Source organism: Cnephaeus nilssonii (assembly GCF_951640355.1).
Source record: "Cnephaeus nilssonii genome assembly, chromosome: 2".
NCBI lineage: Eukaryota > Metazoa > Chordata > Mammalia > Chiroptera > Vespertilionidae > Cnephaeus > Cnephaeus nilssonii.
The window spans coordinates 72,623,485-72,640,807 of NC_137073.1; the positions used below are offsets into that span (position 1 = coordinate 72,623,485).

Sequence of the window (17,323 nt, forward strand, 5' to 3'; positions counted from 1 at the left end):
GGTACATCTACACAATGGAATACTACGCTGCAGTAAAAAAGAAGTAGTTCTTACCATTTGCAACAGCATGGATGGAACTGGAGAGCATTATGCTAAGTGAAATAAGCCAGTCAGAGAAAGATAAATATCACATGATCTCACTCATTTGTGAATATAATGAACAACATAAACTGATGAACAAAAATAGATCCAGAGACAGAGAAACATCAGACCATCTAACCTCAGAGGGAGGTAGGGTAGGGTGGGGGTAAGGGGGAGAGATTAACCAAAGGACTTGTATGCATGCATATAAGCCTAACCAATGGACACAGACAACAGGGGGGTGAAGGCATGAGTGGAGGGGGTGGGCGGGGAGGGGGGTAATGGGGGAATAAGGACACATATGTAACACCTTAATCAATAAAGAAATTAAAAAACAAACAAACAAACAAACAAACAAACAAAAAAACAATGTTGAAGATACTGACATAAAATTTGTTCTCCCTTCATCCTTCTCTATCTTCTTTTTCATCCTTTTTTCCTCCATATATAAACAAAAGGCATTTAGCACACTGTTGTAAATGGTTATTTTGGGGTGCTGAGATCATGAGAAATTTATTTCCTCCTTTGTGATAATTATATTTTCAGTGAGGTTAAGAGTTATTTGCGCCAATAAAATACTTATTTAATAAATTATAAGTAAAATAAAAACTCAATATTTTAAGACTGATAATACATAAAAACCAACCCATCTACCTACTGAAGGGCTCTGGAAAAAAAATAACAAAAAATTTAGCTTTGTATTATTTACAAGAGTCATGACTGGAAAAAAACACACTAAGGAAAGTTGAAAATCAAATAATGGACAGGGATATACCAGGTGAATGCTAAAATAAAATTCACTGAAGTGACAATATTAATATTAAAGTACATAAAATCACTACACAGGTTAAGTTTAACATGGAAGAAGGGTACAAACCAGTAAGAATATCAATGAACTCTTTATATACATTCCATCCTACTTTATCATATATTGAGAAAAGACTGTTAAAAATGAAATGAGAAGTTAAAACCATATTAGGAACATGAAAAGAAAATATACAAAAAAATGTTGATACACTCCTGGGGTACTTTTTAAGAAGTTATCAAGTGTTATAAGCCTTGATATAAAAGTTGATAATAAGTTTCAAAAGTAGAAATTATACAGGCCATATTCTCTTAATTGTGCAATAAATAGAAATTTAAAGAAAAGTCTAAAACCAAAATAAAATTTTAATCACCTGGAAATTTAACACCCAATGGAAGGTAACATTTACTGTTAGCTATAATATACTTGCTCCTTAAGCAAATGAAGATTCTTCGAGACAGAGGAATAGTGTGCCCAGCACACAGTGAACAATTTATTAGCAGTGTTGAGAAGGACAATGCCAGAGCAGAGGGAAGGGTCAAGAATAACTCCAAGATTACTGGGGGGAAATATGTATGTGCGATTGGCATTCCTTAAAAAGTAAACAGTGAAGGGAGGAATAGGTTATTTCAAAAGGATTTTGTTTTGCGTATTTGAGATTTGACTTTGCAAAGGTCATGGCCAGAGATATAAATCTGGGTCACCTTGACACACAGAAGACATTTATAGCCATGAGAATAAATGAGGCTATCTAAGGAAGTCACAAGGAAAAGGCTCATGACTGAGCCCTAAGTTCATTCCGACACTCAGGTTGGGTGAAAAAGTGCATACAGAAACCAAGCCAGAGGTAGGGGGTACACCAGTAAAAGTGTGGAATTACATAAGGAGCAAGACTCAAAGGAGGAGAAATCGATGCTGTCACACACTATTTAGGGATCAAGTAGGATGATAACTAGTATCCAGACTTAACAGCATTAAGATCACTGACCTTAGCCAACAACAGGTCTGGGAAATAAGCAAACTCCCTTTGCCCATTAACTCACATCACATCATCAGATCTCAGCTGAATTACTGGTTCACTTCCATACACGTTTTTAATACGGAGAGAAATGTGGACACATGTAAGCAATAAATATTCTTTTGAGAGATATGTGAATTGAGAAAAATATGGTGGTGCTAAAAAACGATAAGGCTTAAGGTGAGGCCCTTTGCTTTTTGTTTTATTCTAAAGATCATGGAGTGGTTTGAGCAGTGAAAAGAAGTATCCAGCAGAACCTAAAGATGCAGGAAAGAGATGGGGCTAACAAGAGTGGGAAAGTCCTTGAAAGATAAGAAGGGACAGGATCAGAGTACTGGTGTAGGGATTTGCTTTTGGCAAAAAGAGAAAGAATTCCTTCATGGCATAAAGAAAGGTAGGTTTTGGGTATGGTAAAGAAAGGATGAAGGGAACTCCTGTTTGATGATCTCTGTTTTCCCCTGTGAAGAAAGAGCCCAGATAAGAATAAGTTGATGCAAGGGAGAGGAGAAGATTAGATGGCAGGATGATAACCACTTAGAAAGATTCACTAAGTAAATATTAAAAATGAGACTAAACAGGCCCTAGCTGGTTTGGCTCAATGGCTAGAGGGTTGGCCTGTGGACTGAAGGGTCCTGGGTTTGATTCCGGTCAAGGGCACATGCCCGGTGGCAGGCTCGATCCCCAGAAGGCGGCCAATTATTGATTCTCATCATTGATGTTTCTATCTCTCTCTCCCCCTTTCTTCCTCTCTGAAATCAATAAAAATAGATTTTTAAAAAATGATGAGACTAAACAGTGGTAATGGTGAAAAAGACACACACTTATATACTACTAGTGGAACTATACAATGATTAAAACATTTTTGGGAAGTATTTATGTTCTGAACCATATCATTTGGCTCATTAGTCAACAGAGCCAAATATCAACAATACAACGAATGAAATATCTTTTGAGAGCCGAAAACCGACTTCTGCACATGGACCACGAAGTTTATGATACCATACTGTTTGAAGGTATTTAAGACAATACCTTCCAAGAATAATAACCAGAGTGTTCACTGCAATATTGTACAGAGATATAATTTCAATTACATAAAAGAATACCCAGGGAAAAATGGACAAAATATGTAAGGTGTATTATTATTGATGTCATCTTTTGGTAGTAAATTATTGGTAATATTTTTCTTCCTGTTTAAAATCTGCACTTTCCAAATCTTCTTTATTATACATATCTTTTATAAGCATGAACAAGAAAAAATGCTTTTATCTTTTCTTGGGTTCACAAATCATACCAACTAGACAGGCTGAAGACACACTATCCCAGAGGTTTCCTGTTTCTAGTCAAGCAAACAATGAGCTCATCCTATCTAATAATAGAGTAACTTGTAAATTACCATCACTCCGCTACGCCCACGATTGGGCGGTGGGAGGCTGAGGGGCGGGACTCGGGGTGGCCTATCCGGCCATTGAGAGGCACGGATCCGCTGCCACTGAGGGGGGCTACCCTGCTGTTGAGAGGCACAGGGGGCGGGACTCCCGCCCCCTGCGCCTCTCAACGGCCGCTGACGGGGCCTGCCGCGGACACCCAGCTGCGCCTCTCAACGGCAGGGTAGCCAGGTGTCCGCGGCAGCCCCCCTCAGCGCCTCTCAACAGCAGGGTAGCCCCCCTCAGCGGCCGCGGACCATCAAAAGTGGGGGAGCTGGGTGCCTGTCTGCTCCGGCACCAGGCCTTTCAGAAGCCTCCGCCGAGCCGGAGGCTTCTGAAAGGCCTGGTGCACCAGCGGACAGGCACCCAGCTCCACCGCGAAAAGCGAAAGTGTGTAGGGGACCCTACACGTGCATGATTCAATCATGCACTGGGCCTCTAGTGTTTTCATATTATGAGGCCCAGAAAGAGGCAAAATTATAAGACCTCTTTTTTCCAGTGCAGTGGTCGGCAAACTGCGGCTCGCGAGCCACATGCGGCTCTTTGGCCCCTTGAGTATGGCTCTTCCACAAAATACCACGTGCGGGTGCACACGTACAGTGCGATTGAAACTTTGTGGCCCAGGCGCAGAAGTCGGTTTTCGGCTCTCAAAAGAAATTTCAATCGTTGTACTGTTGATATTTGGCTCTGTTGACTATTGAGTTTGCCGACCACTGTTCCAGTGTATGGGGGAGGGACAGGAAGTAGAGATATGGTTCAGAACATAAATGTCTTCCTTATTAATTTGGAAATAGAATTATAAAAAATTCCACTTCTGAGACTATAAAAATAGTACCAAGCAAAGACAATTAAGCCAGTAGCAGCAGCTTGGATTCTTGATAACCAATTCCATATTCATCTAAACTAGATTTTTTTTTTTTAAATTCTCAGATGATTACTGTATCTCCAGTTTCAAACTTCAGGAGTCAAACTTAAATGATGCTACTAGTAAATATGGTTGGGATTTTTTTTCCTTTTAGATTTTCCCATGGCTAATATTTGGAAATCATCTCAATTATATAATTTGAATGCAGAGACAACTGTACTAGGTGCTTTAGAGGAAATATATGAGTAACATGCATATTGTCCTCCCAAGAAACTTACAATCTAATTGAGGGCGGGGAAGGGAGAGATCTGTGATGAAGAAATCTGTTTTGAAATGAGGAGACTGGTTCTGCTATGAGACCTTTAAGAAAGGTCTCAATTATTCATTCAAAATGATCATGTATAGTATCTGCTCAGTGCCAGTATTGTAGTAGGCACCAGAGATAACAAGATATTCAGCCTGGTAGAGGACATAAATACCCAAGTAAAGAATTACTAGCCTACCTAATAAAATGGTAATATGCAAATTAGCATCATTCCGCTACACCCACGATTGGGCCGTTGGGAGGCTGGGGGCGGGACTCGGGGTGGCCGATTGGGCTGGTGGGGGCGGGGACTCGTGAGTCCCCGCCCCCCGTTCCTCCTGCTGGCACTGCGGGAGGACCCATGGGGCTGGCGGAAGGCGCCAGTGGCGGAACTCGGGGTGGCTGATTGCGTGGCTGCTGAGACCAGTTTTCTGCCAGCACCAGTTTTCTTCTGGCCACCCGCCAATCGGAGCGCCTCCCGCCAGCGCGATCGGCCACCCCAAGTTCCTCCACCGGCAGCGCTAGAGGAACTTGGGGTGGCCGATCGCGCTGGCGGGAGGCGCTCGGATCGGCGGGTGGCCAGAGGAAATGGCGCTGGAGGAACTCGGGGTGGCCGATGGCACTGGCGGGAGGTGCTCTGATCAGCGGGTGGCCAGAGGAAAACTGGTGCTGGCGGAAAACTGGTGCCAGCAGCCAGGTGAAGGAAGGTCTTTTGCACAAAACTTCGTGCAACGGGCTTCTAGTCCTATATAATAAAAGGCTAATATGCAAATCAACCGAACGGCCGAATGACCGGTTGCTATGACATGCACTGACCATCAGGGGGCAGACACGCAACGCAGGAGCTGCCCCCTGGTGGTCAGTGCGCTCCCACAGGGGGAGTGCCGCTCAGCCAGAAGCCAGGCTCACAGCTGGTGAAGGCAGCTGCGGTGGCGGGAGCCTCTCTCCCGGGGGGGGGGGGGGGGGGCGCGAGGGGGAGCGGGCCTAAGCTGTCAGTCGGACATCCCCTGAGGGCTCCTGGACTGCGAGAGGGTGCAGGCCAGGCTGAGGGACCCCCCCCTTCCCCCGAGTGCACGAATTTCACGCACCAGGGCTCTAGTTTAATTATGAAAAATGTCATGATAGAGTATGCTTAAGATACCATGGGGAGCACCAGCTGTGGAGTTTGGGGTGCAAAGTCTGGGCAGACTTTCTAAAGGGAATGATGAATAAGTAGCATTTTGGCCAGATATTATAGATGGCAAACAGTGTCTCTGTGTAAAAAGAAATAAAGGTGTTTTAAGACCTTTAAGAAAAATTGAAGGTTTGGTGAGAGAGAACTTAGCTATTTATAGGGAGCAGGGTGAGGGGATAAATGGTAATGGGGGGAAAATAAGAAAAAAAATCACTACAAAAAATAGAACTTATTGAGGTTCATAACTGTAGAAGCTTTGTATGCTGGGGGATAGGATTTTGACAGGTACAGATGGAGAAATAGAACCACCTTCAAAAAGCATGCTGAAAGCAAGAATTAACTTGAGCAAATGCCTAGAGGCAGGTAAGTTTAGTGTATGATAAGAGACAGATAGCAGTCCAGCCTGGCAGGAGTTTAGGTAAAATAGATAAAGGTACTGGGAGATAGGACCAGAAAAGGAGGTTGTGATCACTATGAGGCCTTTAAATGTCAGGCTGAGGAATTGTACTTAATTTGACAGGAAACAGAAAACCTCTGTGGGATTCTTAACAGTAAGTGGCATATTTAGACTACAGCTTTGATTTAAGGGTTCTAAAAGACTTGTTTGCTATTACAAAACCATCAAGGTCTGAACTTTTTGTTGTGATTACTTCTGATTTTAAAACACTCAAGTTAAAAAGTATAATATTAGAATTCACAAGTATGGAATAGTAATTTAATAAATTGAACACTGCAGCCAAAATTTTAAACTCTTATTCAGCACATTTTGAATAGAAATCCTTTTCAAAGACCTGATTTATTAAACTTTGTACCCTTTAAAGAACTTGTAAGTTTATTTTACCTAAGACCATAAGCTAGGTTATTAGATGTTTTCCCTAACTTTGAAAATCTGAAATGTATGTAAATGGCTCCAAGTTCCACCTTCTGCCCTGTGATGCTCAGATTCAAGCTCTGCAAACCACATTTAGGCTTTGTCAATAGGAAGGGTGGGAGGAGATTTCAGGATTGAAGGAGGTAACAGAGATTTGCTTCTTCCCATCTGCATCACTTGACTTTACTGCTTGCTGTTACTGTGAGCATCATCCCAGCCTCACTTCTTCAACCCAGCATCTGCAGTTTTTTCCTGAAGCAGTTAACAGAATCCAGTTCCCAGCTTTCCCACCTTTGCAAAACCAGCTTCATTGTGTGCCCCAACCCCCCCGTCCCACCTCCAAAAGACAAACCAGCACCAGCCCACCAGTGCACTATCCCCAGAGAGCAGGGTCTCTCCACTAGAGCTGCTCAAACACCAGCACTAGGTGAGCAATGTCCTCTTCCTCAGAGACTAGTTTCACCAGGACCGGGCCCATCCTCTTTGCTGATTAATAAAAGTACATCTTTCCTGTACACCCCCAACCCCCCGCACCTAGGAGTGGTGGCTGTTTTGGCAATTGTTAACTCTGATATCTTACAGAGTTACATTCTTGCCTTCTTAATGATCTGGTTAACAACTTTATACCTAATTAACAACTCTTTATATTCAAGTCCCTCTGCTGAAGTATCTGGTTTGATTTTCCAACAGACACAACTATGAAACAGAAATTTAATAAACAGAACAAGCAGTGTTCCAAATTCAAAAATCTTAACTCAGATTATTAACAGAATTTATTTTCACTTGCACAATTAAACAGTGTACACAGAAGTGAGAAAATTTGCATTATGGTTTATAGAAGAGAAAAAGTTAACAAAAAATAAATCCAGTCACAATTATTTGAAGATAATTTACACTTTGTTGTTGGATTATCTTTACCTTCACTGTTCATGTATATTATGCTTTTCAATGCTGTTTTTTACTGACTTGTGAAATTCAGTAGCTAATGTTTCAGCCAACTGTTAAAAAAATGTGATTACAATTGCACCTAAGACATTAAGTGAAGATAGGATACTAAGTTCATTTCCTAACTTGGCAAATTTGAAGATGCACAGCCTTGGTCATCTGGATCATGTGCTGAAACAGTGACACCTCTGTTTTCAATTTCAGAACTAGAAAGAAAACAGTGCCTGTTTTTAGCATGGAAAAAAGAATGTGTCAGTTTAGGTAGCTAGGACAGTGAGACTCGTTTATAAATACAAATTTCTTGGCACAGGATTACTTATGATAAACACATCACTTGCTTAGATACCGGGTCTTATGTGTTATTCCTATCTATTGTTAGAAGAGAGTGGAAAAGAAAAAAACAACTCCAATTCTTAGGTGAAACAAATTTCAGGATAAATTTGCGAATATACTGATGTTGCAGTACCCTTAAATGCAAATTTTCCAGGCCCAGTTGTCATCTAAAGTGACTGTTAAAAGAATGAAATTATTAGCTTTGGCAGCATCTATTCATAAATGTTTATATTCAAAGCAAATATTAGATATAATATTCTCAGGAAAGAGTGTAAAATAATACATCTAAAGGTGAGAGAAATTTAAAGGTAAGGAAACAAATTTAAGATAAGGACCTTAATGTATAGTGGCACTATATAGTTCACAGTGTGCATACTATAGAATACAGTGCTCCAATGGTATAAAAACTGCATCCTGCACAAAAGTACCCAACCATGGAGGCAGAGTAGAGACTGAAATCCAGCCTATGCTTAGCCAAGCCATGTGTAGTGTTGCATCTGCTCAGAGGGTGGCTCTATTCCAATCTGTCAGCGGGGGTCGGGGGTGGGAATCTTTATTTCACAAAGACACCTATTGATTTACTTGGTCCTGGAGAAGGAAAGGGGTGAAGGAAGAAGAGCACATTCAAAATTCAACTAGGTGATAGGTCATAAAATGTGGTGGCTATATAAAGGGATTCAACAGTAGAGGATTCCGAGAATTAAATCAACGATTTGGAATCTGAGGAAGCAAAAAACACCCAACCGGAAGAGCAAAAAGAAAAAAGAATCCAAAAATATGAAGATAGTGTAAGGAGCCTCTGGGACAACTTCAAGAATACCAACTATCGCATTATGGTGGTGCCAGAAGGAGAAGAGAGAGAGCAAGATACTGAAAACCTATTTGAAGAAATAATGACAGAAAACTTCCCTTACTTGGGAAAGAAATAGACTTACAAGACCAGGAAGTGCAGAGTCCCAAAAAATAGGAACCCAAAGAGGCCCACATCAAGACACATGGTAATTAAAATGCCAAGAATGAGAGACAGAGAAAATCTTAAAAAGCAGCAAGAGAAAAATAGTTAGTTACCTACAAGGGAGCACCCATATGACTGTCAGCTGATTTCTCAACAGAAACTTTGCAGGCCAGAAGGGAGTGGCAAGAAATATTCAAAGTGATGAATAGCAAGGACATACAACCAAGATTACTCTACCCAGCAAAGCTATCATTTAGAATTTAAGGTCAGATACTAAGCTTTACAGACAAGAAAAAACTAAAGAAATTCATCACCATCAAAACAGTATTACATGAAATGTTGAAGGGTATTCTTTAAAGAGAGGAAGAAGTGTTAAGAATGCAAATGTGCATTACCTAAGGATACAGACAATAGGATGGTGAAGGCCTGGGGTGGGGCAGGAACCAGGTGGAGGGGGGCAATAGGGGAAAAAAGGGGGACATCTCTAATACTCTCAACAATAAAGATTAAAAAAAAAAAAGTGGCACAGCCATGGCTGGGTGGCTCGTTTGGTTGGAGCATCATGCTGTATACCAAAAGGTTGCGGGTTCAATTCCTGGTCAGGGAACATACCTAGGTTTCCTTTTTGATCCACAGCTGGGCATCCTATTGAAGGCAACTAATCGAAGTTTATCTCTCTCCTCCTCCTCCTCTTCTTCTTCTTCCTCTCCTCTCTCTCTCTCAAATCAATTTAAAACAACAACAACATATCCTCGTATGAGGATTTAAAAAAAAAAAAAAAGATGTGGTCTTCCACAATAGAATACTATGTGGCTGTAAAAAAGAAGGAACTCTTAACCTTTGTGACAGTATAGGTTGGACTGAGATTACTATGCTAAGTGAAATAAGCCAGTTAGAGAAAGACAAATATGATTTCACTTACTAGTATATGTGGAATTTAATGAACAAAATAAACTGATGTACAAAATAGAAACAAAGGTATGGATACATGGAACAAACTGACAGTTGTTAGAGAGGAGAGGGGAGGGGCGGACTGGATGAAAGAAGGTGAAGGGACTAGCCAAAGAACATCCTATATAATAAAACCTTAATATGCAAATCGACCAAACAGTTGAACGACTGGCAGAACAACCAGTCGCTATGACGTGCAGTGACCACCAGGGGGGCAGATGCTCAATGCAGGAGCTGCACTCTGGTGGTCAGTGCACTCCCTGAGGGGGAAGCGCTGCTCAGCCAGAAGCCAGGCTCATGGCTGGCAAGTGCAGCGGCGGTGGCGGGAGCCTCTCCCACCTCCACTGCAGGCGGGCAGTAAGGAGCGAGGAGTCCTGGACTGCAAGAGGGACTTCTAGTTCTGCATCCTATCTAAAAAACTTCTGCCTTTCCTTCCCAATGATGCTACAAATTTTCTCCTATGTTTTCTTATATATAAGTTTTATAAATTGAGCTTTTATGTTTTAGGTCTAAGATAGATTTCAAATTAATTTTTGTGTGAAATATAAGGACTGAGGTTTATCTTTATTGTGTGGGTATCCAGTTGTTCTAGCACCATTTGTTGAAAAGATTCTTTTCCCAAATGAATTGCCTTGTTACCTTTTGTGGAAAACTGTTATATAACAATGGGTCTATTTCTGAATTCAGTTGTGTTTCATTAGTTTACATGTCTATTCTATGTCAATACCCCAATGTCTGGATTCTCTTATCTTTTTGTAAGCTTTGAAATCAGGTAATAAGTCCTCTAACTTTTATCTTTTTCACAAATGTCAAGGCTGCTCTAGGTTCTTTGCCTTTCCATATAAATTTTGTAATCTACTTGTCAGTTTTTGTATATTAAAAAATACCATACTGGGATTTTAATTTGAATCCACAGATCAAGTGAGAGATGATAAACATTGAGTCTTCCAATCCATTATCATTCTCTCTCCATTTATTTAGATATGTTTTAATTTCTCTCAGCAAGGTTTTATAATTTTCAGTATACAGGACTTGAGAAGATAGAACATGTAACTGAATTTTTAATACTGACCTTGTGATTAAAATTATATATTACTAGAGGCCCGGTGCATGAAATTCGTGCACGGGGGTGTGTGTGTGTCCCTCAGCCAAGCCTGCACCCTCTCCAATCTGAGACCCCTCGAGGGATGTCCGACTGCCCGTTTAGGCCCGATCCTACTGGGATCGGGCCTAAACGGGCAGTCGGAAATCGCTCTCACAATCCAGGACTGCTGGCTCCCAACTGCTCGCCTGCCTGCCTTCCTGATTGCCCCTAACCACTTCTGCCTGCCAGCCTGATCACCCCCTAACTATTCCCCTGCCAGCCTGATTAATGCCTAACTGCTCCCTGGCCAGCCAGATTGCCCCTAACTGCCCTTCCCTGCAGGCCTGGTCACCCCTAATTGCCCTCCCCTGCTGGCCTGGTCCCCCCCAACTGCCCTCCCCTGCAGGCCTGAGCCTGTAGGAAGCGGTTATAGGGTTAAGCCTCGGACTGACCTGTGGCAGGATCACAAACAAGTTTGTTTGGAGGGCAGACCCCTCACAGCATAATTAAGCCTGATCCTGTAACTGATCCCTAGATCTTTCCTGGGTAGCTAGTGGGCTGTGGGAGGGGCAGCAAGTGCTGCCAAAACAAGTGAAACTTACAAGAACATTGTTAATTGCCTTGTTTGTCCCTGATTATAAATAAAGCCTCAGCTTTGCAGTCTGGATCTGTTCTGTGGCCTCAGCCAGGCACAGAAAGATCCACCCAGCCCCAGCTTTCAAATCTATCCCTCCTCTCTTTATTTCTAATATTTCTCAATCCCTGGCCACCTCCACTTAGAACTGGTTCGTTCATCTCTCTTTTGGAAAAGGGAGATCCCCACCATGTTTAGCCCCCGCCGCATCAGGCCCCCGCATTCCCCCCCCCCCCAACTGCCCTTACCTGCAGGCCCAGTCGCCCCCAACTTCCCTCCTCTGCAGGCCTGGTCACCCCTATCTGCCTTCCCCTGCAGGCCTGGTCCCCCCCAAACTGCTCTCCCCTGCAGGCCTGGGTCCCCCCCAACTGCCCTTCCCTGCAGGCCCGTAGCCCCCAACTTCCCTCCTCTGCCGGCCTGGTCATCCCTAACTGCCCTCTCTTGCAGGCCTGGTCCCTCCCAACTGCCCTCCCTTGCAGGCCTGGTCCCTCCCAACTGCTCTCCCCTGCTGGCCGTCTTGTGTCCACATGAGGGCAGCCATCTTGTGTGTTGGAGTGATGGTCAATTTGCATATCACTCTTTTATTAGATAGGACAGAGGCCTGGTGCACGGGTGGGGGTCGGCTGGTTTGCCCTGAAGGGTGCCCTGGATCAGGGTGGGGTTCCCTTGGGGCGTGGTCGGCCTGGGCGAGGGGCCTGTGGTTTGCAGGCTGGCCACGCCACCCGGCGACCCAAGCAGAGGCCCTGGTATCTGGGATTTATTTATCTTCTATAATTGAAACTTTGTAGCCTTGAGCGGAGGCCAGGGTGGGCCAGGGCGGGCGGGAAGCTTGGCTTCCTCTATTGCCAGGGGCAACCCAAGCCTTCTGCTGGCTCCAGCTCCGTGGCTGCCGCCATTTTTGTTGGGATTTATTTATCTTCTATAATTGAAACGTTGTAGCCTTGAGCAGAGGCCAGAGCCGGCCAGGGCAGGCAGGAAGCTTGGCTTCCTCCATCGCTGGGGGCAACCCAAGCCGCCTGCTTGCTTCAGCTCCGTGGCTGCCGCCATATTTGTTGGGTTAATTTGCATACTCGCTCCTGATTGGCTGGTGGGCGTGGCTTGTGGGTATAGCAGAGGTACGGTCAATTTGCATGTTTCTCTTTTATTAGATATTATTCCAGTGGCTTTTAGATTTCTTATGACTTTTTATATTCATGGTCATGTGATCTACATATAAAGAGAGCTTTACTTTGGCTTTTCCAATTTATGCCTTTTTTCCTTGCCTTGCTGAACTGGTGAGAATAGACAACCTTGCCTTGCTCCCAATCTTAAGGGAAAGAAGTCAGGTATGTTAAGACTTTTCATACATGCCCTTAGTCAGGTTGAAGAAGTTCCCCTCTCCTCCTCGTTTGTTGACTTTTACTAGATCCTATTTTTAATATTATGCTAATGAATATTGCAACTACATTCATGAGGGATGTTAATCTCTAGTCTTTTTTTTTCTGTAAATGTCATTTGGCTTTGGTATCAGAATAATTAATGCTGGCCAAAAAAATAAGTTGGAAAGTATTCCCTACTTTGTTTTCTGAAAGAGTTTGTGTAAAACTGGTATTACTTCTTCCTTAAATCTTTGATAAACCCTCTAATGGTGTCATCTGGAATTGAAAGTTTTCTTGGAGGGAAGGTTTTAAGTTATGAATTCAACTTTGTTAATATAGGGCTATCAAACTTGTATATTTCTCTTTGAATCCATTTTCATAGTTTGTAATTTTCAAAGAATGTTTCCATTTCACCTAAGTTGTAGACTTTATTGACACAAATTTGTTCATATTCTCTTGTTAGCCATTTAAAATCTGTAGAAACTTTAGTGATAGCTATACTTTCAGTAAATTGATATGTGGTTCTCTTTTAAAAAAATCAATTTAGCTAGTTTTATAAAATACAACAGCACCATTTAACACACTTGTCTGACATACTGTATGAGCTCACAAACTAAATCTAATACTTCTATTTAAATCTTTACAAGGGTAAAGAACAGAAGAGTCATAGTTGATTGGGCACTTAGGAGCAATATCACAAAAACAGCAATAAAGTAAAATACCATATTTACCTTTAAAAAAGTTACAAATTTAAAATTTTTTTGTCTATTCCTCCTTATCTATATTCTGCTTTCCAGGAAAAATGAAGCAAAATGTGATGCTAGTGGATAACACAGCATGACAAGTAGGTTCAATCAATTTGCTAATGCCAATACTCAATATAAATCCTGATATAATTAACATGAAAGTAAAATGCACATAGATTCTGATATGGGGTCTCCATATTGCCTTCCAGGCAATTTCTCAAATGAAAAAAGTCTCTATTTCATTAAAAAATTGGGAGGATATTCTGGTGTCTACAAATTAATACTTTATTTACAAGTTACTATTTTAACTAAAATACCAAATTTATGATAAACTGACAACCCCAATATTTTTCAAAAGTATTAATAAAGGAGCGTATAAGATTCAATTCTGTGCTGCTCTATATCCTGATTCATTAGTAAAGGGAAAAAAATACACAGACATACTTCATTCACCTTTTCATAATTTTTCAAATATACTACTCATCCTTGCTCCCAATCATCAAGTTCCCAGAGTAACTGCTAATTTCTTTTTTTTTAATTGATTAACTGATTGATTTTAGAAAGAGAGACAAAAACACAATGATTTTTTTTTTTTCACTTATTTATGCATTTATTGATTGCTTCTTGCATGTGCCCTGACGAGGGACTGAACCAGCAATCTTGGTTTATTGGGACGAGATGGTGACGTTCTAACCAACTAAGCTACCTGGTCAGGGTCTAAGTAAAAATGCACATCTGAGAGGGAAGAAAGGTGTGGATGTGCTCCAGAGAGGGCCCACTGCTAATTTCTCAAATACACATTTTTTATGTAATTTGTTCCAATTTAACCCATTATGCAAAAACACAATTTTCATGTCCTAGATCAGCAACATTTCCATGTGAATTAAACAGAGTAACAGTTATTTGTGGCCAGCTATAAAACCCAATCTTTAAACATTTGCCTCAAAAAATGTAATATATACTTTACACATGAAAATTAGGTATCATGAATTTTAAAGTCTACCATTAAATCCTTGTAACTTTCAAAACAAGGTTTTCCCAAAGCAAATGTTCCCAACTTCTGGTAAAGAAGTCTAGGACTACCTGCTCCCCAAAACATTAAAAGGGAGACAGCAGGAGTAGAAAGAGAAGTACAGGAAAGCAGGCAGGGGAATCTCTCACTGTACTTGTAATTTTACTTTCTAGGCTGCTCTCCTGGCTACTCAGCAGAATTGTCTTTTGAGATGCTTTAAAATGATTGCTCAGGCTGTATATAGCCCAAATCTATCAAACTAGAATCTTTGGGGACAAAGAACCAGATATGTACATTTTTATAAAGTTCCACTAGTAATTAAAATGCATGGCCAGCCAGGTTGAGAACTATGAAACAGGCAGGCTACTATTTAGGTTTAAAAAAAATACCTTGATCTGCTGTCTTCGTAGCATGGCAAGTTCTCTCATGTCTCGGAATGGCTGTAGTAAATACTGATAGAGTTCCGTTGTGGCTTCTGCAAGGCTGCTGTAGGCTTCATCCTCCATCTGATACAAGTCCAGAAGCTCCACCATGCTCTCTGTATTCTTGTGCTTATCCAAAAGCTGTGGAACAATGAAGTTTTACTACAAAGAAACCGATTATATACATATATTAAAAAAAAAATGCAATTATAACAGCCTATAAATATTTACTTTTTGCTCCCTATCATGAGGACATGGGAACCCTGAAACACAGAAGCAAGAGGGAACAAAAAGCTCCAATTGCTCTTTATCCCTCATATCCATGCCTTAGGCCTGAATTATCCTTTTCAAATTGCTTTCACCATATTAATCCTATTCTCTATATTTTCTAGGACTCCATACTACTTATTTGTTTAGTTAACTCTTTAAAAAGTTTTCCATGGTCTAGTACCTTTCTCCATATTTATTTTCAAAAATTTTTCTTGCTAATCTACAAGATAGCTATCAACTCTTGCCAATGTTATTTTACTAATTTCCCCAAATCTTCTTGTCACTCCTTTCTTCCTCCCAATTTGGAACTCAATTTAACTTTCTTCGTAACTCATGTATGTATATATGCATATATGTGTATTTATATTCATTCATTCATTCATTCCTCAATAAATATGGGCTGAGTATCTAACATATTAGGCAGTGGGCTAGGAGCTGGGCATACAAAAAAGCATGGTCCCTTTCCTCACGGAGTTCACAATACTTCTCCATTTAAAAACATTACACAAGAAAGTAAAAAAAAAGAGAGAAAGAAAAAATAAAGACATTACAGCCCAACCTACATGGCTCAGTGGTTGAGTGCTGACCTATGACCCAGGAGGTCATGGTTCGATTCCCAGTCAGGGCATATGCCCAGAGTTGCGGGCTTGATCCCATGTGGAGCATGCAGGAGGCAGCCGATTGATGATTCTCTCTCATCATTGATGTTTCTATCTCTCTCTCCCCCTCTCTTCCTCTCTGAAATCAATAAAAATATATAAAATAAAAACATTATAAATAATAATACATGTTATGAAGAATATTGTTTTAAGAGTATAAAAGTAACACAATAAAATGATGGGTCCCATAAAAAAGAAGGGCGGGAGTTGGTGTTATATAAACTGCGACCTTCTTTAGAGAGTAGAGAGAAAAGGCTGTCCAAGGAAGTGTAAGCTGAAATTTATAGGACCTCTAAAAGAACCATGTGGCAAAAATAAAAAATATTTTACTTGTTTATTCTTAAGAGTCCATTTACTTGGTGACAGTGTCATCTGCCTAGAGGCACAAAATTCTGCTATTCTTTCTGATGCCTAGAGTTTCCACTACTACCTTCCTTCTCTAACTTCTTGCTTTAGCTATCACATTTTGTTGTACACAATATTATGATGAATATATACTTCGGGATTCACTTCCTTCCCAGGTTCTTGACCAAAGTGCAGCAGCATCAGGGCATTTAGTATTCTGCCTACTATATCAGTAATAATCATGGCAAATCAGATAACAAAAGTACCTTATAAATATTAGTTATTCTACTGTTTCAAGGCTATTATAATTCCAACTTTCATGGCTAATATGGATAACTTCCACTTCTACTATCTCCTGAGTAGTTCCTATTAGTCCTATTAAACCAACTCTCCCTCTGACAATAACTATAAATTTGGGCAAAATATTATAAAACAACTACCTGAAGGCACTGTAGAGTGGCCAAAAGTAAGTGACAACATAATTTGGTAAAAGAGTGGATTTAGGGTACAGGGAATTAATGATTACTATTAGCTTTCTGGCATTCATTGAGACAAAGAACACAGGAACAGACACAAGTTTTTAGAGGTAAAGATTATAAATTCAGTGACACTGTCCAAATTGCTCTTTAGATATCCAAAAGGAGAGGTCATGTAGGGGATGCAAAATGTCTAAGATCAACTTTATCTTTAAGAAGTCTACAGTCTAACTAGAGAAACAAAGCAACACATATAAAAATAAAATGACTATAAATAACAATAAAAGTTTAGAGAAAAAAATGGATCAGAGTAAGCTAAAGCAGTTGAAATAGGTGTTCTAAAGCTAGGATTTGAGTTGGGTCTTAAAGAATAGGAAATACTAGGGAACCCTAGTACACTGCTGGTGGGAATGAAAATAAACAAGAGTAATAAAACACTTAAAATAGAAAAACAAAGAATAGGAAGTACTAAATATGTGAAGAAAAGCAGCCTAGATTCGAAAATGCACATGAATAAAGCATGAGAAATCTTGGTGGGAGGAAGGAGAGTGGCAGAAGTAGAGGGTACACACTAGAGAGGCAGGGGATCAC

The 17,323-nt window shown here is 40.8% G+C and overlaps 1 protein-coding gene across 1 annotated transcript in view; it reads right to left on the reverse strand.

Annotated features, from left to right (window-relative positions):
• The window catches only part of JMY (junction mediating and regulatory protein, p53 cofactor), an 89,486-nt gene that overhangs the window by 46,830 nt on the left and 25,333 nt on the right, over positions 1-17,323 (reverse strand). Inside the window, exon 2 of the mRNA XM_079761008.1 lies at positions 14,950-15,123. Within this exon, the coding sequence (XP_079617134.1) occupies positions 14,950-15,123 (174 nt within the window). The remainder of the gene's footprint in view (positions 1-14,949; positions 15,124-17,323) is intronic.